We start from the raw sequence: 21,667 nt of genomic DNA on the forward strand, positions 1-21,667 counted from the left end.
TTCTGATGTTCTAATGTGTATGTCAGACTACTTTGTACATATATATTACACCTTACTGCTCCATAATCAGCTTATACTCAGCTTTAAATTATATATTCTGACAATCAAGGATTGTCTCTATTTTTCAAAGAGTAGAGGGCTCCAATATAGGGATGATGAAAAATGAATTAGTTTTCTTTTGAACATTGTTTTCTAACAATTTCTGCATATTAAAATTCTCAAAATTCTAAAATTTAGCATGGCACTTATAATGGAGTATATCTTCATTTAACTTGGAGAGCTGAAATAAACTTATTTCATTCTTGTAAAATTGGCCTTTAGAGCCTGTTTGCATTTAGTTTTAATTTTTTTGGCTGGAAGATAGTTTTATAGCAAACTGTATTCTACAGACTCAGGGCCTATCGTGGCTGGGACCCTCTATCTGCTCCCTCCACCTCCCCCACCCCCCCTTCCAGCCCCATTGGTGATCCCCAGAACTCCCTCCCCTCCAGCCTTTGGTCTGCCCAGTTCCTCTCCCTACCTGTGTACCTCCCTGTTCCCCGAGGTATATGGCTGGACTTCCCCTCCCTTATGTAGTACAGAGGATCCCCAGAAGGTCTGGGCTGAGAGGCAGGACCTGATCTCAGCTCCTCCCTGGCTCCAGAAACCCTGAGCCTATTTGTATATTACAATAAAAATGGAAAAATATGGTCTAAGAGCTATGAGTATTTACCATTTGTAGTTATTTAAATATGCTAAAGTTTCAAATATGCAGTCATTTAGATACTCTGTGCAGAAAAAGACTATCATTTGTTGTAAGTTACAAGTGTCTGTTCTTGTTCCTACTTTAGACAAAGAAACAGCCTTGGTATAACAGCACTTTAGCATCAAGAAGAAAACGGCTCACTGCTCATTTTGAAGACTTGGAACAATGTTACTTTTCTACAAGGATGTCTCGTATATCAGGTACATATTCCGGACTTCTTAAAATATGTCAAATTCCCACTTCACATCCATTTCTAGCTTCTTGTGCTGGATTTATGTGAAGTCCTATTTATAAAGCAAAAGTGTGTATTTTCGACACAGTCTACCAGTGTGTTGTGGAGGTTCTTAGAGATCTTAAAGAACATTGCTTTCCCATAGCTATTTTTGTTCTTTTTCTCTCTGGGAATTTTTTTCCCCCAGATTTTTTTTTTTTTTTGAGAGAGCACGAGCTGGAGAGAGGGAGAGAGAGAATCTTAAGCACTCATGTTCAGCACTGAGCCTGAAGCAGGGTCTTGTACCACATCCCTGGGATCATGACCAAAGTCAAAATGAAGAGTGGGGTGCTCAACTGACTGAGTCACACAAGCACGTCTGTTTGGGAATTTTTAGTCTTTATATAGTTAAACTTTATAAAGTTAAGAAAAAAATCAGTCATGAATATGTTGCTAGGAAAAATAGGTTCTCTTTAGTTGCCTCCTGTTATTAAACATTATTAGGTTCTAAGCACAGTCCTTTTTGCTAAGAATAAAAAGATGAAAGAACTAATTTTTGTTGTCAGGACATATTATAAATTCAGAGGGGAAAGCAACAGGTAAATAATTCTATGTGATATTATATGTTCTATAAGTATGTTAGGGCAATAGAGAGGAATATCCACTAATATAGCCAGGAGTGAAAAATACAGGCCACATTGAAAATGGGGAAGTGGAAGGGAATGGTCACAGTAGGGATTTTAGAATAGTTGTATTTAGTCAAAGCTAGAATTCATTAACTAAATAAGGTATAGAAACATGTTCAAAGTAGAGGAAATAACTTCTGCAAAGTCATGCACACGATAGCATAGGATATTTTCATTGCTTTAAAAAAGTAATATCATTCTGACTTTCAAGTAGTAACCTTTCTCTTTGCTCACCACCAGTGATGTAGGGACATTAATAACAATGCAATTTTTTTCTTTTGAAGATTTATAGGTGATATACCCATAAAATGTAAAAGACAATGCTTGATACAGGTTAGGTGCTCAGGTAACTGATGTCATTGGTAATATAGCTGCTCAAAATTAGGACCACCGAGGGAAAATGTGTGATATTAATTACACATTTTAAAATTTGGCCTTGGTTTTCTTTTGAAGAGGCATATTTGTATTAAAATCTACAAATTGTTTAGAACCTTTAGACAAATTTGCCTTAGGATTGGTGATGGAGGAAAAAGGAGATTTACATAGCATGTTTCCTATGAAGCCTACAAGGGAGCCATGCTTCATTTATAAATGTGTATGAAATTAATGATCAACAGAATTTATAAGATGGAAAACTTTCATTGTATTGCGTGGGAATTAAGGGCCTTATTGAGCCTCTGTAATAGTCTATAAACTGTAATAGGAAGCTGTTATATTGAAAATGGTCTGAGGTGCACTTGGGTGGCTCAGTTGGTTAAATGTCTGACTTCAGTTCAGGTCATGAGTCTGACTTCAGGTCATGATCTCATGGTTTGTGAGTTTGAGCCCCCTGTTGGGCTCTGTGCTGACAGCTCAGAGCCCGGAGCCTGCTTTGTATTCTCTGTCTCCCTCTTTCTTCCCCTCCCCTGCTCATGCTCTCTCTCTTTCAAAAATAAACATAAAAAAAAAATTAAAGAAAATGGTCTGAAGCCTACATTCTGATTGGTAGAGGGTTCATATTAACCATTTTAGGGGTCATTTTTTGGTATGATGCTGAAATACAGCCGCAGGCAAATGGTAGACCTATAAAAGAAAAAAAAGATGTGGGAAAGAGAGATTGGGGAAGCTCTTTATGGGGAAGTTATTAATTTTTAAGTAACTAGCAGCATAGGTGTGCTATGACATAGTAAAGGTAGAATCACAGACCTATTTATTTGGGGGATGTAAACTGGAATGTGGAATAAAGTAAAACCGGGAGGAAGATTACATTTTCATTTTTATTGGAATGGCTGTATTATACTTACAATATGATTTTAGGAGTTTCAAGTTTATCTGACCAAATTTTCACATTGAGTATACATAACAGTACTGAATATGAAGTTCCTCCTAGTGTCCTTGACTGTGAAGAGGAAATTTTAACTTCTACACAAGGAGTACTTGGTGTTTGATTGTCCTTTTGTATATTTTCAAATGAAAATCCACTGCTCTTTCTGACTTTTAATTTTCAACTCTGAAAATGAGAGATGAAGTTTAGGCCTTGGACTCTTAGTTGTTATTGAATGAGAAGGTAAATTGTCAAGTATTAGAAGAAAGAGATGCTGAACACACTTTCAGAAACTAATCTGTAATTAGAGGAGCAAAGGTAATATGTTAGCCCATATGTATGGTTATTGATCATAAACCTACCAAGCAAAATCCTATCATTTTTTAACCAGGTAAAGTGAAATCTAATCCTTATACTTTCAGATGCTAAAATAACTAGTTTTAGTGTTTTCTTTATAACTTCAGTTGGAAGTAGGTGTTACTGAATAAGTATGATGGCCAGAGAAGTTCAGCCACCTTGGAAAGGATTATGACCTTCACAGAATATACATTCTTGAATACTTGTGAATTTTATGTACTTAGGGATTGGTGTCAAAATATGAAAGGATATTTTTACATTAAAGCAATATTTAAACTAATATCTCAGGTATCTTTCCAGTAAGTATTTATTACATTGAATACTCAGTTATATGTAAAAAGAACCATTTAGCTGTTACCTCCAAACCACTTTTAGTACAGCTGATTTGTTTTATTGCAGTAACCCATGCTTTTTTTCTAATTCGCTGAATTTATGGAGAATGGTTTTTGGGGAGCAGGAGCATTAATTTAGTATCATGATATTGCTTGCTAATTGGGTTTGTTTCTTTTGCTGTTTTTAGAATGGAAATAATACAGAGTTGGAACTTTTGGATATAGGTTGTCAGATAGATTTGCTATGTTAGTGTTTAAATCTTTCAAATGTAAACTAACAAAGACAGAAGCTTAGTATCAGAGACAAGTAATTGTTTTTCGTTGTAGTAAGTGTTAGATAAATGTCTTCATGACTACAGTTATCTTCAAGATAACCTAGTATCTCCAGATGAACTGAATCAGGTCTGTCCTGTCTATCCTATAGTATGGTGACTCTTAAGACTTACTGATTCTTATATCTTAATTTCATTATGCCTACTGTTATTTTCAGGGACCTTTAAGAAGGGTAAATCATGAAAGTTTCCCTTGAAAAAGTTGTATGTATGTTTATGTATATGAATGAGAATGAGAAGAAGGTATGAACACACAGTGTTGTAACAATCTTATTTCAGATTTCAGTTAGGAAGCTAAGTAATGTAATTGGATATTTTACTCTTCCTCCTTTGGAGGAAGAAAATACAAGTCCAAACGTAAAACAGTTTTGAAAAATAATGATTTTTGGGGGCACCTGGGTGGCTCAGTTGGTTCAGCATCTGACTTTAGCTCAGATCATGATCTCATGGTTTGTGGGTTTGAGCCCGACGTTGGACTCTGCCCTGACAGTGCAGAGCCTGTTTTGGATTCTCTCCCCCTCTCTGCCCCTCATACTCTTGCTCTCTCTCAGAAATAAATAAATAAACTTAAAAAAAAAAAAAAAAGAAAAATAATGATTTTTTGTTTTCATGTTTTCACTGGAGGCTTGTTTCTAGATTGGAGAATAGATAGCTGTATTTGCAGTCTTTCATTAAGATCATATTGTGATTTAAATTCCACATAATTATGAATAGTTTATTGAAATGTACTTTACTCAGTATTTATATAGTGTTCTGTTGGATGGAATTAATGTTTCTGTATTCTACCAAGATGTTTGAATGAAAGTACTCTTTATTTTTGAGAATAATTGATACATTGCAGCTTCTACTACCTTTTCACAATTGGATTTGAGACACTTCAAAGAATGATGTGAACAAATGTCTCACTTTCTTTTTTACTTAAATAATTACTTTCTTAATGTAAATTATGTTGTAAATTGTGTTTTGATAGTGAATGTGGGCTTGCAGATGTATCCTTGTAAATACGTTCCTTCAAAATTATAAATAGAAAGTCCAGTGTTTCTCCACTGTCACTTTCATTATATTTAGAATATAATTTTTTTTAATATTTTTATTTCTAGGGGAGAGAGAGAGAGAGAGAGAGAGAGAGAGAGAGACAGCGCGAGCAGAGGAGAGTCAGAGAGAGAGGGGGATACAGACTCCGAAATAGGCTCCAGGCTCTGAGCTGGCAGTCAGCACAGAGCCCGATGTGGGGCTCGAACCCACGAACCGCGAGATCATGACCTAAGCGAAAGTCGGATGCTCAACCGACTAAGCCACCCAGGCGCCCCTAGAATGTAATTTTTAATGTGTATATACTGCTCTTTGACTTCCATTGCACTTCAGTTAATTTATTTTGTTTTCTTCATATAGATGATAGTCGAACTGCAAGCCAGTTGGATGAATTTCAGGAATGCTTGTCTAAGTTTACTCGATATAATTCAGTACGACCTTTGGCTACATTGTCCTATGCTAGTGATCTCTATAACGGTTCCAGCATAGTCTCTAGGTAAGTACTGGGCAGTGCTCTCCACTGTTAATCTTACAAGAGTTCTTAGAATTTAATTTGATAAGCAGTTACAGTGTTTGAGTTAAGAGCCTGTATTCTGAAGTCAGGTCACCTGCCAATTTTAGTTCTGTGGTCTTGGGGGCAAGTTTTGGAACCTCTTTAGCCCTCAATGTCTTCATCTTTAAAATGGAATGATTAATAGTATTCACCAAAGAGGGTTGCAGGTTGTATTCTTATAATGTCTTTGTCTGGTTTTTGTGACATGACATGCTCTTTCATAAGAGCTCCCTCATCTTCATTTTTCTGAAAGTTTGTGAACAATTGCTATTACTTCTTCCTTAGGTATTTTGTAGAATTCTCCATCAAAGCCATCTTGGCCTTGAGGTATTTTTTGAGAGAAGAGTTTTAAATATAAATTTAATTTTTAATAGAAATGTAGGGCTAATCAGGTTATTGATTTTTTTACCATGATTGAGCATTATTTTTAGTTTGGGTCTTTAAAAGAGTTTGTCCATTTTATCTAGGTTGTTGAATTTTTTGGCATTCACATGTTCATAATATTCCTTTATTATCTTTCTACTGTCTTTAGATTCTCTATTGATGTTCCTTTTCTTATTGGAATCTTGTTTCTATTTTTTTCCTTAATAGTTTGGTTTGGAAATTTACAAATTTTACAGGTCTTCTCAAATAGCCAGCTCTTGGTTTATTGATATTCTATATTTTTCTGTTTCATTGATTTCTGAGCTTTATTATTTCCTTTTTTTCTCTCTTTAGGTTTAATTTGCTTTTATATTTCTAGTTTCTTAAGGTAGAAATTACAGTAATTGAGTTGAAAGTTGCTTCTCAAATAAAATTGGGCTTTACATAGCTCTACATGCTCTGCTTTAGCTGCATCCCATGAAGTTTGATGTGGTTTCTTTTCTTTTTTCCAGATTTTATTTTTATTTGATAAAATACTTGTAACCTAAAATATGGTGTCCTAACAAGTATACCATTCAGTGGTATTAAATAAATACGTTCATAATATTGTGTAAATGTCCCCAGTATCCATCTCTTTAATACTTGACATCATGTAAAACTGAAACACCATACTCGTTAAACAGTAACTTTTCATTCCCCTTTGCCCTGAATCCTGGCAAGCACCCTTCTCTCTCTATTACTTGACTGCTCTGAGTACCTCCTGTAAAGGGAATCACTTGGTCTTTTTGTGACAGGCTTCTTTCACTCACTTAGTAAAATGTTGTCAGTGATTATCTATGTTGTAGCGTAAGTTAGAATTTTAATTTTTAAAATGAATAACACTCCATTGTATGTATGTATGTATATATGTATGTGTATACCATATGTTGCTGATTTGTTTGTTATGGACACATGGATTGCTTCCATGGTTTTTAAATGTTGTTAATAATGGTGCTTAGGGAATGGGTATGTAGATACCTCATTGAGACCTTGTTTTCAGTTTTTTAAGTCATATACCCAGAAATGGAATTGCTGGATTATATGGTAATACTATTTTTAATTTTTTAAAATGTGTATTTATTTTTGGGGATAGAGAGAGGGAGAGAGTGTGCTTGAGCAAGGGAGGGGCAGAGAGAGAGAGGGAGAGAGAGAGAATCCCAGGAAGTCTCTGTGCTGTCAGCACAGTCTGAGATTATGACCTGAGCTGAGATCAAGACAAGTTCACCTGACTCCCCAAATTATTATTATTTTTTTAATTTTAGAGAGAGCGTGAGCCAGGGAGAGGCATAGAGGGGGAGGGAGGGAGAGAGAGAGAGAGAGAGAGAGGGAGAGAGAGGGAGAGAGAGAGAATCCCAAGCAGGCTTCCTGCTCAATGCAGAGCTCAACACAGGGCTAAATTTCAAGATCCTGGATCATGACCTGAGCTGAAATCAAGAATCAGAAGCTCAACTGCCTGAGCCACCCAGGTGCCCCGGGGCTGTACCATTTTACTATCCCACCAGCAGTGCAAAATGTTCCCAGTTTCTCTGCATTCTTGCTAGCACTTGTTATTTTCTGTTTTTTTTTATAGTCACTATCTTAACAGATGTGAGGTAATATCTCTTAGATTCGCTTTGCATTTCTCCGATGATTAGTGATGTTGAGAATTGTTTCATGTGCTTATTGGCCATTTGTTTATTATATTCTTAGAGAATTTTCTATTTAACTTCTCCACTCAGTTTTGAATCTTGTTATTGCTGTGTTTCAATAGTTCTCTGTAAATTCTGGATAATAATCTCTTATCAGATTTGCACATATTCTCTCTTTTTGCGTGTTGTCCTTTTTATATTGTTGAGACTGTGTATTGATGAGTAAAACTTTAAAATTTCCATGAAGTCTAATTTGTCTGTTTTTCATTTGTTGCCTGTGCTTTTGCTGTCATATCCCAGGAATCACTGTCAATCCAAAGTCATGAAAAGAGTTACAGTTTTTTGCTCTAGATTTAAATTTTTACCCATTTTGAGTTAATCTTTGTGTATGGTTTTAGGCAAAGGTCCAATTTATTCTTTTGTATGTGGATGTGCAGTTTTCTGAGCATCATTTGTTGAAAAACTCCTTTCCCTACTCGGTGATATTGCCACTACACGGGACACCTGGGTGGCTCAGTCAGTTAAGTGTCCAACTTCAACTCAGGTCATGATTTCTCAGTCCATGGTTTGGAGCCCCATGTCAAGCTCTGTGCTGACTGCTCAGAACCTGGAGCCTGCTTCAGATTCTGTATCTCCCTCCCTCTTTCTGCCCTTCCCACTCACGCTGTGTCACTCTCCATCTCTCAAAAATGAATAAATGTTTAAAAAAATGATATTGCCACTCTTGTCAAAGACCATTTGACTTTATATTCAAGGGTTCCCTATGTGTTGCATTGGTGTACATATCTGTTGTTAAGCCACGACCATACTGTTTTGATCATCATAGCTGTGTAGTAAGTTTTGAAATCAGAAAGCATGAGTCCTTTAGCCCTGTTCTTTCAAGATTGTTTTTTCTATTTCTGCAGAAAATGCTTTTGGGATTTTGACAGGGATTGCAATGAATCTCTAGATTGCTTTGGGTAATATTGACATCTTAACAATACATGTAACACCAGTAATCCCTTGGTATCATCAGATTACTTGTTTATGTTCAAATCTCCTAGATAGAATGAAGAAACCTTAAAAAGATGTTTTGATGCAGATCAGAAATTTGGCAATTTTTAGCTTGTTTAATACACAACTACAACTACACATGCTTTGTTATATGCTTGACTGAGGTTTTTATTAATGTATAAGAATATTGATCTTGAAATATAAGTTGTTAGTCAAAGAGACTTGCAATAAACCCTTTATTGTATTCTAGGTGGTTGTTTAACTCAGTAACTGATAAGATAATCATACATTCAATTTTTTTCTATGTGTTGACAATGTGAGGAATGATTTTGAAATGATTAACATTTGATAAATGCAGATTGTGGAGCTTATTTAAGTAATTAAATGGGTGATTATATAACAAAAATCTATTAACCCCTTAATGTCAGCTAGGCCAGGAGTATAACCACGAGTAGGCCAGGTATTGATGCTTGGGTTTAGGAAAGCTTTCAGCTTATTTTGGTGCCTTTATAGAAGTAATATAAGAAAAGCTTTTGGAACAGAATCTTGGATTAACAGTGCAACACTATTATTTAAACTCTTAACTAGTGTAAGAATGTATAATATATGTTTTTATAAGCTTGAGAAATGTAACTTGAATGTGAAATTCCAAAAAGAAAAAAACTATGGAAGTTTATAATATTGGCCTGCTATATATACATTTAACTATAATTATGTGGCTCTACTCAACTAAAAATACAATGGAAATATAAAATGCAGTGCAAGTATAAAGCAAAATATAATGTTTTCTTATAATATAGGTTAATCCCCCTTAGCACTGTAAATTCAACCTGTATCGTGTTGTCTTCTCCATTAAACAGTGAACAAAGGGTGGCCTGGGTGGCCCAGCCAGTCTGTTGAGCATTCGACTTCAGCTCAGGTCATGATTATCTCATGGTTCATGGCTTTCAGCTCCACTTGGGGCTTTGTGCTGACAGCTCTGAGCCTGGAGCCTCTTTCAGATTCTCTGTCTCCCTCTCTGTCTATGCTTCGCCTGCTCAGACTCTCTCTTTCAAAAATCAATAAAAAAATATTCAAAAAAGAACAAAAATCCAAAAACAAAATAGAAATTTCTTTCTTAGCTACAAAGCTTTAAAAAGCAACATTTCTATTTAGAAAATTTAGAATTGGTTATACATTTCTAGGCATTCAAAAAAGAGAAAGAGCCATTTTTTCATTGTTCTTCAAATCCATTTTAGCTTGATTTTAATATAATTCTGTTTTTTTGTTTTTTGTTTTTTTTGCTCTTAAATCTTGATCATGTAAAGACATTATGTCAGAGCGCTTTGTTTTCTGAGGCAGAAGTTCCTGAATACTTAAATGAGATTTCAGTTTGGGAATACCACTTATTGAAGGTGACATTAGTTATATTAAAATATTTCAGATGTTGGTGCCTGGATGGCTCAGTCGGTTCGATTCTTGATTTTGGCCCAGGTCATGATCTCATGGTTTGTGAGATTAAGCCCCACATGAGACTCTGCACTGAGAGTGTGGAGACTTTAGGATTCCCTCTCTCTCTCTCTTGTCCCTCTCATGCCCATGCTCTCGCTGTCTCAAAATAAATACATAAACTTAAAAAGAAAATTCAGTCAAAAATTTAAAAGCTACCTTTTGTTTCATCTTAAAAGAACATCTGTTCTTTTATTTACATTGAATTAACATTTCTGAAAATTTTCTAAATTTGCAGGTTTGTGAGGCAGGATAGATGAAAACTAGTGGGTAGCAACAAGAAGAGCAGTATCCAAAGAAACTTTTTGAAAGTTTCACAGTCCTGGTGATTTTTTTTTTTTTTTTTTTTGCTTTTCCTACTTTCTCATATTTATATACATCATTGATAATAAATTCACCTTGAACGCTTTTAATTTCTCTGAAGGTAGGAAATTTTGAAGAAGAATTTCTTTCGGGAAAAGAGACATTTTAGAGATGACAAATAATGTTGAATTTATATAAATTAATAATGTTGCATTATTTCATTACATTGTATAAGAAATTATTCTTTAAAATTGCATGAAACATATCTAGTGTTGGGCATTCACTGCAGTGAGACTCTCACGGAGAGAAAAGAAACTTGCTTTTCTAAGGTGTTTTCCTTTGCTTATGGATCGTGTTGGGTTATTTGATGTCGTACATATAATTCCACAAGGTGGCAGCATTTGTTTATTCTGACAGTAAGTCAACTATTAGATAGTACACAAGGTATGGAAATTAATGGCTTATAGGGAAGTTCATTCCCATGAATACTAGGTGGTCCTAGGTTAACAACAGCAAATAATGGAAAGAATAGAAACTCATCTTACAAATAACAGTAATGTCACATTTTGCATATTTTAAAAAAATATCTAGTGGCTTCCCGGGAGAAATGGTTTGAAACTACATTGTTTGAACTTACTGACTGCTTAGCAGTGGCTGTTTCTTGAATTCTTGATTTGAATTTTACATACTTAGATTGTTATGGTTAAAATTGTTATACATTCCATCTGTAGTTTAGAGGTTATGGTAACACTTTTGCTTATTTTTTCTCAAATGTTTGAAATAGAATTACAGCAGACTATTTATAAGAAGAAAATGGTTATGTATTGTGGCATTCATTGCTGTCATTAAACTGGTAATGTGTGCAGTGTTTGGTTACTTTTTTTAAGGTAACCTTTGTGAGTACGTTACATGACATTGTATTTCACCAACTCATTTCATTTTTGTATCAAACCTGTGGGATAAAGCGTTGTATTCATCCTGTTGTACAGATTAGGAATTGTGGTAGAGAGAGATTGTCTAACTTGGCAAAGTTCAGCACAATGCTAGTATATGATAGAACTAAGGTTTGAACTGAGATATTCTGGTTTCTGAGTTCTGCTGTTCTCTTAGTCACTTCAGGACCTGTTGAAACACTGAACTTCTGAGACATCCAAAAGAATAAAAGGAATGAATTCTTTTGAGATTCTCATACTTGGTATCCCTGTTACTTTCTTATCCAGTTGGCCTTAATAATGAACATACTTCTGAGTTTTAATTTGATATATATATGACATTAAATGCTGATCTTGCTATAGCTTGAAACTATTCATGTTAAACATTTATTTTTTTGTAATAGCCGATTATAAGGTTAGTTCTTCCTAAATTTCATTATTTAATGATAGTCCGTGCTGATCCAGGTTTAGGGTAATCTTTAATACATTCTGTATTGTAGAATGCTGTGCGTTTTTAATTTGTTCTCAAAAACGGATCTCCAGGTAATTAAATGACTTGTTTTCTAAGGAAACATTATGGCTTTTTAGGACTGCTAATGAACTTTCTCTTTTTTTTCAGAAGATATTTTTGTTAGTGTCCTACAAGTTGTTGGGCTATCTGGGATTAATGAGAAATGAAAGGAATTGAGAATCCAGAAGAAAGGATTTCTTTCCAGAATTTTGCTCAGGCCCAATCTTTTATTTTTTTAAATTTTATATATATTTTAAAGTTTTTTAGTTTATTTTAAGAGAGAGAGAGAGAGAGAGAGAGAGAATGAATGAATCCCAAGCAGGCTCCATGCTGCCAGTGCAGAGCCTGACGTGGGGCTCAATCTCCCAAACCATGAGATCATGATCTGAGCCAATATCCAAAGTCCGATGCTTAACTGACTGAGTCACCCAGGTGCCCAATCTTTTAAAGCAAGAATTTATTATTATTTATTTAATTATTTTTTAAACGTTTATTTATTTTTGAGACAGAGAGAGACAGTACTTGAGCGGGGGAGGAGCAGAGAGAGAGACGGAAACACAGAATCCGAAGCAGGCTCCAGGCTCTGAGCTGTCAGCACAGAGCCCAACACGGGGCTCGAACTCATGGACTGGACCGTGAGATCATGACCTGAACTGAAGTCAGCCGCTTAACTGACTGAGCCACCCAGGTGCCCCTAATTAGAGCAGGAATTTAAAAAGCTGTGTTCTGGGCTTGAAGTTTCATCAGGAAAGAGGTCTCATCTGTCTTAAGTTCTGCAGACTCCCCATTTTTGGCAAATGTTAGGTGCTGAGTAGTAAATACTTGTTGAATGAATACATGAATGACTGGAAAACTCTTTTGCATGCTCTGGGAGGATCTGGAGGCCTCTAGCAGTTGTCCACCTTCACTTTCTTTTCTTTATTTGCTTGCTGATAAGTGTTCCTTTGAAGAAAGTATTCCTAGCCTAAAAAAGTGGTGTGTAAATCACCAGTGACATGCGGCGGAAAAATAGTCTTAACAACTTAAAATGTAGAAGTCTAGAATTGCCAGCAAGTGTTGATGAGTATCCTATATCTATGAGTATTTGAGATACAGGTGAAGAGTGAGATACATATAGTCCAAGCCTACTTACCAGAGCTGCTACATCCATTCCTTTCCTTATAGCTCCTGCCCTAAAATTTTCCTGTTCTCAATTCCTTGTTTTTCTGTTTTCCTTTGCTGTTCCTTAGACTGAGGCTTGTCAGTGGTATAGAATGAAACCATATACTCAAGTCATTTTATACGTTACCTCAGAGAAAGTGTTAATTGGGTAAGCGTTTGAGATTTTAGTAGGCTGGTAAAAGTTTGTCACTAACCAGAATATAAAATGGATGCCTACAACAAAGGTTTAAAATGACAATATTGCCTTTTATGATAAAATTACTTAAACCTGGAAAAGAGTAGTTTGTTCACCTAATGACTCTGTTCACATAATCGAAGTACGAGAATTAGAATGGTTCTGTTTAGTATCCAAGTGATAAAAGTAGGACTAATGGCTGGAAGCTACATGTTAAGGTTAGGGTGAGGAAGGCCTTTGTAGGCAGCAGTGTGTGGAAGTGGGTGGGCCATATACTCTTAGGACTTTAAAAACAAGCTGTAGGGGTTTTTTTCTTTAACACAAAATCTTTCTTGAGTTCTGAAGTCAGTTATTGTATTCACCTATATTTGTCTAGAATAATTATTCTTGTTTTCATTTTTAAAAATTATACTGTATTCATGTCAAGCACTGTAAGTGCTGATAGTACACATAAACTTGATGTACAGATTAGTGGAGAGACAAATCTATAAGCCAGTATATAGAATAAAGCATTGTAAGTGGTATGAAAATATCTACTGGCTGCAGTATGAACAGTGGATTTGAGAGAAGGAAGAGTGGATGCAGGGAGATCAGATATGTAGGTAGTTTTGATTTGTCCTGGCAGCACATGATGCTGGCCTGCGGTGTATGCCAGGAGGGAAACAGGAACATCGATAAAGATGTCTTTAAGGCCTATGTAAGGACTAGGGCAGACAAAACCTAATGATTGGTGGATATAGTCCTTGAAGGAGAGGATGTTAACTTCCAGATTTTTGGTTTGAGTAACTGGGCAGAAAAACATGGGCGTTATTTACAGAGATAGAGACGCTGGAGGAAGAGCAGGTTTGAGGGCAACGAAGCGCATGGAAGATAATCACGTAGAGATTTTTGCATAGGCATGCTAGCTGCACAGAGAAGTGATTTGTACTGTTGATAATGGACACCACGGTTATAGAGTGATAGAGCTCCAGCATTTAAAGGTCATGTAGATGAGGAGAAACCAGTAAAGCCAACGAAGGAAGGAGGTTTTTAGATAAGAATGAAAACCAGGAGAGTGTATTGCCCTGCAAACCAGTCTACAGGGTGAGATCTGGGGAGGAATTTGATCCAAAGTAAAATGAGACTTTTTGCCTTAATTAGGAGGGAGGACACTTTCTCTGAGATAATGAGAAGGAAGAAGAAGAGAATAGATGCAAAGGCAGGCAAGTTTGTAGTTTAGTGACAGGGAGATAAAGGAGCTTTTCTCTGAGAGTTTGCTTTTACTGTGTCATTGCAGAGTGACAGGTAGAAAGGGTGGTTGGTGTTTATGTTTGTAGAAGAAAGAGATACTAGATGATGAAAAGGGTGAGTTTCATGGACCGTGAAATTTAAACAGAATACTGAAGAAGATAAAGGGAGGAGAGGCCCTGAAAGAGGCAAAAAGGAGTGGAATCAGCTGTATGGAAGTGGAGAGTGAAGGGTTGTGGGAGTAGTGGGCAGGCGAAGGCGGGTGTTGTGGAGATTATGGCCAGAGAAGTGTTTGTGTCTTTGGCCCAGAATACCTTCCATCTTTGTACCTGCAGCTCTGGGTAATCTACCTGGAATCTAGTGGGCACACGTGTTTGTTGACTCAATTAGAGCATAAGTGAAAATGCTAGGTAGAAAATAAGTAATAAATGCTTGTGAGGACCAGATAAAATGCTGAGGGAATTGATTAAAGAGGGAGTTCACTTTAGGCAATATATTTGGGTTCCTAGGGGTATTTGAAATGGTGCACTCGGGCTTTTCTTCGGAATTTCTATAGATTATTCTCTCTGCATTTGATTCTTAAGATTGAAAGTGACAGGAGTATGTTTTCTTCTATTTCTTCACTGTGTTCAAAACTATGTCTTTTGTACTTTCTTGCAGGAGCTTGTGGTGGAAGTAGTAATTTTTGTTAAAATCTGAGCTAACCTTGTCCTTGGTTACATTAAACAGAAAATGCTCATTTTGCACCTACTCTGGATAAAATATATGGAGAGGAAATAAGGAAAATTAATTATTCATACATATCAAATTATATAGATTTCCTATATAGGAGAAAGTCTTAGGAAATCTTTACAGTAAAACTACTAATTGGTAATAGGGGCAAAAATGACCAAGTTTTTTTTTTTTTTTTTTTTTTTTTGTAGTATAGTTGGCACACAATGCAATATAGTTAAAGAAATTTTTTTAAATGTTTATTTATTTTTGAGAGAGATGCAGAAGAATGTGAGCAGGAGGAGGGACAGAAAGAGTGGGAGACACAGAATCCAAAACAGGCTCTGGGCGCTGAGCTGTCAGCACATAGCCTGACACAGAGCTCGAACTCACGGACTGCAAAATCATGACCTGAGCTGAAGTCAGATGCTTAACCGACTGAGTCACCCACGTGCCCCTATATGTATAGTTCTAGGTATACGGCATAGTGATTTGACTATTCTTTTATGCTTTGCTCACCACAAGTGTGTCACCATACAGTGCTATTGTAACACCATCGACTGTATATTTCCTGTGCTGTACCTTTCATTCCTTGACATATTCATTTTATAACTGGAAGCTGGTGCCTCCCTCTTCCTTTCCCCTGTTTTGCCCTTCCCTCATCAGTTTGTTCTCTGTATTCGTGGCTCTGTTACTGTTGTTTAGATTCTACATATAAGTGAAACCACATGGTATTTGTCTTTCTCTGACTTATTTCATGTAGCATAATACCATCTGGGTCCATCCATGTATTGCAAATGGTAAGATCTCATTCTTTCCTTATGGCTGATACTCCTATGTATATACATATACACCACATCTTCTTTATCCATTCACCCATGAATGGACATTTGTATCTTGCTATTGTAAATAATGCTTTAATAAACATAGGAGTGCCTGAATCTTTTCGAATTAGTGTTTTCATTTTCTTTCGTTACATACCCAGTAGTGGAATTATCAGATTGTATAGTATTTCTATTTTTTTAATTTTTTGAGGAACTACCATACTGTATTCTGCAGTGGCTGCACCAGTTTGCATTCCCACCAGGAGTGCATGCAGGTTCTTTTTCTCCACATCCTCACCAACACTTGTTATTTTTTCTATTTGATTCTAGCCAACCTGCTAGGTGCCAAATAGTGTCATTGTAGTTTTGATTTGCATTTCCCTGATGATGAGTGATGTGGACTGTCTTTTCATGTGTCTATTGGCCATCTTTATGTCTTTGGGAAAATGTCTATTTATGTTCTCTGCCTGTTTTTAATTGAATTACTTGGTTTTCTTTTTTAGTGCTAAGTTAAAGAAGTTCTTCATACATTTTGGATATTAAGCTCTTGTTGAAAATATCATTTGCAACTATCTTCTCTTATTCAGCAGGTTGTCTTTTTATTTTGTGATGGTTTCCTTCCTTGGGCAAAAGTTTTTTATGTTCGTGTAGTCCCAATAGTTTATTTTTCCTTTGGCTAACTTGCCTGAGGAGACATATCTAGAAAATGTTGCTAAAGCCAATGTCAAAGAAATTACTGCCTGTGTTTTCTTCTAGGAGTTTCGTGGCTTCAGGGCTCACATTTAGGTCTTTAATCTGTTTTGAGTTTATTTTTGTGTATGGTGTGAGAAAGTGGTTCAGTTTCATTCTTCTGCATGTAGCTGTCCAGTTTTCCTAGCACTATTTGTAAAGAACATCAGTTTGAAGGAGTTAAAATCTCATGTAGTTAAAAAAAAATAATTTTCTTTCAGCTATCTAAGCTGAGAAATAGTTTCAATTTATTTCTGATTAAATGAGATGAAAGGGGGAACTTATTTGAATTATTCTAGCATTTTGTGTGGTACATTGTAGTTACCAAGGAAATGTCAGGCAGTGTTCTTATTGTTTCAGATTTCCTAATGTGCTCTAAGGACAGTAGTTCTCAAACTCGAGTGGCCTTCAGATACAGCCGGAGGACTCGTTAAAACATGCTTTCCTGGGCCCTACTCCAGGAGTTTCAGACTCAGTAGGCTGTGATAGGGCCAAGAATTTACATTTCTAATACTTTGCCAGGTGTTACTGATGTTGCCAGTCTGTGCCCACACTCTGAGAATACTATTGCCTTAGGTTAAGAGCTTTTTAAAAAAGAAATTTACTTCTAATAGGACATATTTATAATTTTAATTCTCTAGTAGAAGATCATAATTATTTATTTTTTTTAGTTTATGAATTAAAATAGGGAAGAAAACCATTTAGTTTAGAATTTTCTAGTTAATAAGCTTTATGGGTTGCAATTGTACCAAAATCATTCCTTCTGTTCTTGTCACAGTTGGGTGGGGCTGGGTTGGGGAAGCAGCTTATAACCAGCTGTCCTCAGGACAGAGGTATTAAGCACATAGCTTATTTGCTTTGTCTCTCGCACAGTGATACAGAAACTCTAGCTTAGAAAACTCAGAACAAAGGGGTATCTTGATTTCTCTCAAAATTGTCTTAGTCATTTTCGTGAAAGAATTACATCATGAAAATTGAAATTGAGCTCTTTCATATATAAAGTATTGATATTGCATGCTGATAATTAACCTGCAAAGCTTAGTCCTTAAAAGGAAACCTGCTCTTACTCTGCTGAAGAACCATCTTACTTTGCCATAGAAGGAAGCCATTGGACTGCCAGTAAGGAGGGCACACATTTTGGGGGATTGAGAGACATTTTGAACGTTTTAAAATTGGAAAATCTGTCCTTCAATTTAATCTCATTCTTACACTATTGACTTAATTGGAATTATGTAGGGGATGAAAAATCCTTTTTCTTCTGCCCTTCCAAGTTTTTTATTGGGACCCCCTTACAGAGAAGTTAACAAGAGAAAAACAAACAGAAGTTTATTAATCTGTGTATTTCATATATATATGGGAGAAACCTGGGAAAATGTGTAACTCAAGTGTCTTAGAACTCTGGCTGATGTCAGATCTTTAACAAAGAGCAATAAATCTGTAGAGAAATGAAAGGATAAAGAAAAGCAGTTTTAGATTTCCAAGGGCAGCACGTTATGGGAAGGTAAATATGCTGGAGAGAACTAATTGCATGGGATTTGTTTGCAGATGCTTTTTGTGCCATCTCTGGGCTTACATCCTGCTTTTAGGAAGTAAAAGAGGGAGGGTAGAATGTGGTCTTCCTGCATTTGCTGCTGCTTAATTGTCTTCAGCTCAAAATAATTTTTATGTCAAAGAGGCATAGTTTGGGGTGACATATTCTAGTTTCCTTCAGATAAAAGGCAGTCTGTCTTTTTAATTGCTGTTATGTATTTAGTAGTACTTCACTTGACTGCCACTTAGAAATAACTATGCTATCTATCAGTATACGTAAAACTTACTCTGGTATAAGAGTGTTTTATAATATTCTTAACAAAGTACCATCATTTGCCCTTCAGTGTATTATCATTTACCCCAACTGTGGTAATTTGCCCATATATTGCCTCCATCAGACATATTCATACATTTAACACTTTTTAGGTAAGCTAGGATGTTACTCTAATTTCTCTAGCTACTATTCACAGCAGTGAGTTTCATATTATGCTAACACTTCACCTGTACAGAATTTAATCTCTGGCAATCTCATCAGACTGAAGCACAGTCAATTATCAAGGCTAAAATGAAAAATAAAAAGGCTTTTGTTTTGTTTCAAAACAAAATAAATCCACCAAATTAGTGACTGAAGCTCACGTATTAACAAGTGGCCATTTTCTTGAATTATATTGCAGACCTATTGATTTATTACATATACAGTTCCTGTAATCTTAGTTTTATCTGGTTTGTGTCTCTTCCGGGTATAAGAGGAAGAGAGATTGCAATAGATGGGGTGAAGAAGTGTTAGTTACTAGCCTGACAAAGGGGAAGAAATGATGAAGCTGCAGATTGGAGCTAAAAACTAAAGCAGTTTGGATCTATTTAATATGAGGTCAAGTGGTTTGGAATATCTTAATAGGCCTTGGAATCATGGAGATATAATAGAGTATGGTAACTAGTATTGGCAGGGCTATTGATGATCCTATGCTCAGTACATTCGTATAAAGGTAGTAAAGAATGTGTTACATTTGACAGATTATACTCAGAGGGGATCAAAAGTTGGTTCCAAAAGTCGCTTAACGAACATTTATTAGTACTTACTGTGTCTTAGAGCAGTAGACAGGTGTGTCTAGAAAATGCTATTGTATCTATTATTTTTTAGAAGTAATTTATATATATATATATATATATATATGCATGTATATATATCACCACTGGTACAAATGTAATGTGAAAACATTCATATTTCTTTCTAATTACTTAAAAAAATTTGTACTTGTAAGTTTCAACCTTTGCATTGGTTTTATTTATACAGAAGGAACCATTGTGAATGAGAAAAATACTATTTTTTTGCCTAGTACAGGAATTGGCAAACTGTTGCACATTTGGGTCAAATTTGGCCCAGTACTTTGGTCACTTGAGTGACCCAGGAGTTAAAAATGGTTTTTATCTTTTTAATTGGTTGAAAAAAATCAAAAGAAGAATAGTAAGATGTGTAGTAACATGACTTATAATAATGACACATGAAAATTTTATGAAATTCAGATTTCATTGCATCCATAAATTAAATTTTATTAGAACACAGTCATAATTATTCCTTTACATACTGTTCATTGGCTGATTTTATACTACCAAAGCAGAGCTGAGTATTTTTGAGAGAACTGCACAGTTCCTCTGGCCCATTTACAGAACAGATTTGCTGACTCTTGACCTAGTGGATTTGTTTAGGCTCTAAGGATATACTGCTACACCTGATGACAGTTCTGGTATATTTTTGGATATCAGTGTATCTTATGAAGGAAAATGGCTTCTGTCAGATTTTCTGATCTTTTGACGATTGGCTGACTGTTTTATATGCTGCATCATTGCTTAATACAAACAACCTATCACTGTCCTGTCTGTGGTGAGCACTTAGTCATCGGTTGAATGATAGCTACAGATTTGTAGTCCTTACCTAATAACAAATTTTGGTTCATTCAGCAGAAAGTTTTTTATTTGTGTTTTTAAAAAATTATTTATCAAGTAGAGCTGAAAAATGCCTTGAGATATGACAAAAGCTTATACTATGAGTAGGAGATTTAGCTATATCATACTAATCTTGAAACAGAGATGCTTTTCTACTAATAGTGATTTTTTAAATTGTGTTTCCATTTTCCTTTTTCTCACACACAGGTGGTTTTGTTGGTTGTATAAAAGTTATAAAACTATGTTTTGATCTGTGCTTGAGAGATATTAATATATGGTCATATTATTTACAAATTTAAATTTAGAATTGCAAATTATATAGTTTTTAGGTTACCTGTAGTGAAGTACAGTATACATACAATAGTAGTGTAGAGTTTTAATGTTTACAGTTGTATAAGCCACAATCAAAATATAGAACATTTCCAAAATTTTTTTATTTCCTGCTACTTTGCAGTTAATTCCACCACTTCCTCCTCCAAATTCCTGTCCAGGCCACTATTTATCTGCTGTTATCATGAGAAGAATTTAGTCATTTTGGAGGTCTTTATAAATGCAGTCTTATAGGATGTGCTCTTTTTGTCTCTGACTTCTTCAGCTCAGCGTGTTTTTGAAATTCATCCATGTTGTTGCCTCTATCAGTAGAACAGTTATGTAGTTAATTATTTAGTAATATTCCATTTTACAAATATTCCACAATTTGCTTATCCTTTCATGTGCTGATGGACATTGAGTTGTTTTCAGTTTTTATTACTATGAATAAAGCTACTGTGAATATAAACACACAAGCCGTTTTGGATATTCATATTCATATTTATTCCTTTTGGGTAAACACCTGGCATTGAAATTGCTGGGTTGTATGATCAGTTTGTGCTTAACATTTTAAGAAACCGCTAAACTGCTTTTAAAGCGATTGAGTTATTTTAACATTCCAGCAGTGTAAGAGTTCTAGTTGTCCCAGATCCTCAAAAGTTCTTGACATTGTCAGCCTTTTGATTAGTAGGTTTGTACTAATATTTTCTTTTTGTTTTACTCGGCATTTCTGTTACAACTAATGGTGTTTAATGTGATTATTGGCCATCTGTGTATCTTTTATGAAGCATCTATTCAAATCTTTTGCCTATCATTAAAAAATCAGATCTTACTATCATTGAATGATGAGAGTTTTTATGTGTTCTAGATGCAAGTCCTTTGTCCAATTTATGTAGTGATAGTATTTTCTCCCAGTCTGTGGCATGCCATTTTATTAATAGTGTTTCAAATGACATAAGTATTTGAGGTGCCTGGTAATTCAGTCCATTAAGAGTCCAACTCTTGATTCTGGGTCAGGTCATGGTCTCACAGTTCGTGGGTTCAAGTCCCACATTGGGCTCCACAGTGACAGTGCCAAGCCTGCTTGGGATTCTCTCTCCCCCTTTCCCCCTCTCCCTCTCTCCCCCTCTCCCCCTCTCTTCTTTTCTTCCTCTCTCCCTCTCTCCCCATCCCCCACGCCCCTCCCCGACTCGACTCGTGCTTTCTCTCTCTCTCAAAATAAATAAGCTTAAAAAAAAAAAGACAAATG

At 35.7% G+C, this 21,667-nt stretch overlaps 1 protein-coding gene across 3 annotated transcripts in view; it reads left to right on the top strand.

The window, feature by feature from the left end:
- The window catches only part of COP1 (COP1 E3 ubiquitin ligase), a 226,234-nt gene that overhangs the window by 85,421 nt on the left and 119,146 nt on the right, over nt 1–21,667 (top strand). For all 3 annotated transcript variants that reach the window (XM_039242351.1, XM_039242352.1, XM_039242353.1), the window contains exons 10-11: nt 831–945; nt 5,359–5,494. In XM_039242351.1, the coding sequence (XP_039098282.1) occupies nt 831–945; nt 5,359–5,494 (251 nt within the window). The remainder of the gene's footprint in view (nt 1–830; nt 946–5,358; nt 5,495–21,667) is intronic.

The sequence above is a fragment of the Hyaena hyaena genome, unplaced genomic scaffold (genome assembly GCF_003009895.1).
Source record: "Hyaena hyaena isolate Hyena2069 unplaced genomic scaffold, ASM300989v1 scaffold_209, whole genome shotgun sequence".
Taxonomy (NCBI): Eukaryota; Metazoa; Chordata; class Mammalia; order Carnivora; family Hyaenidae; genus Hyaena; species Hyaena hyaena.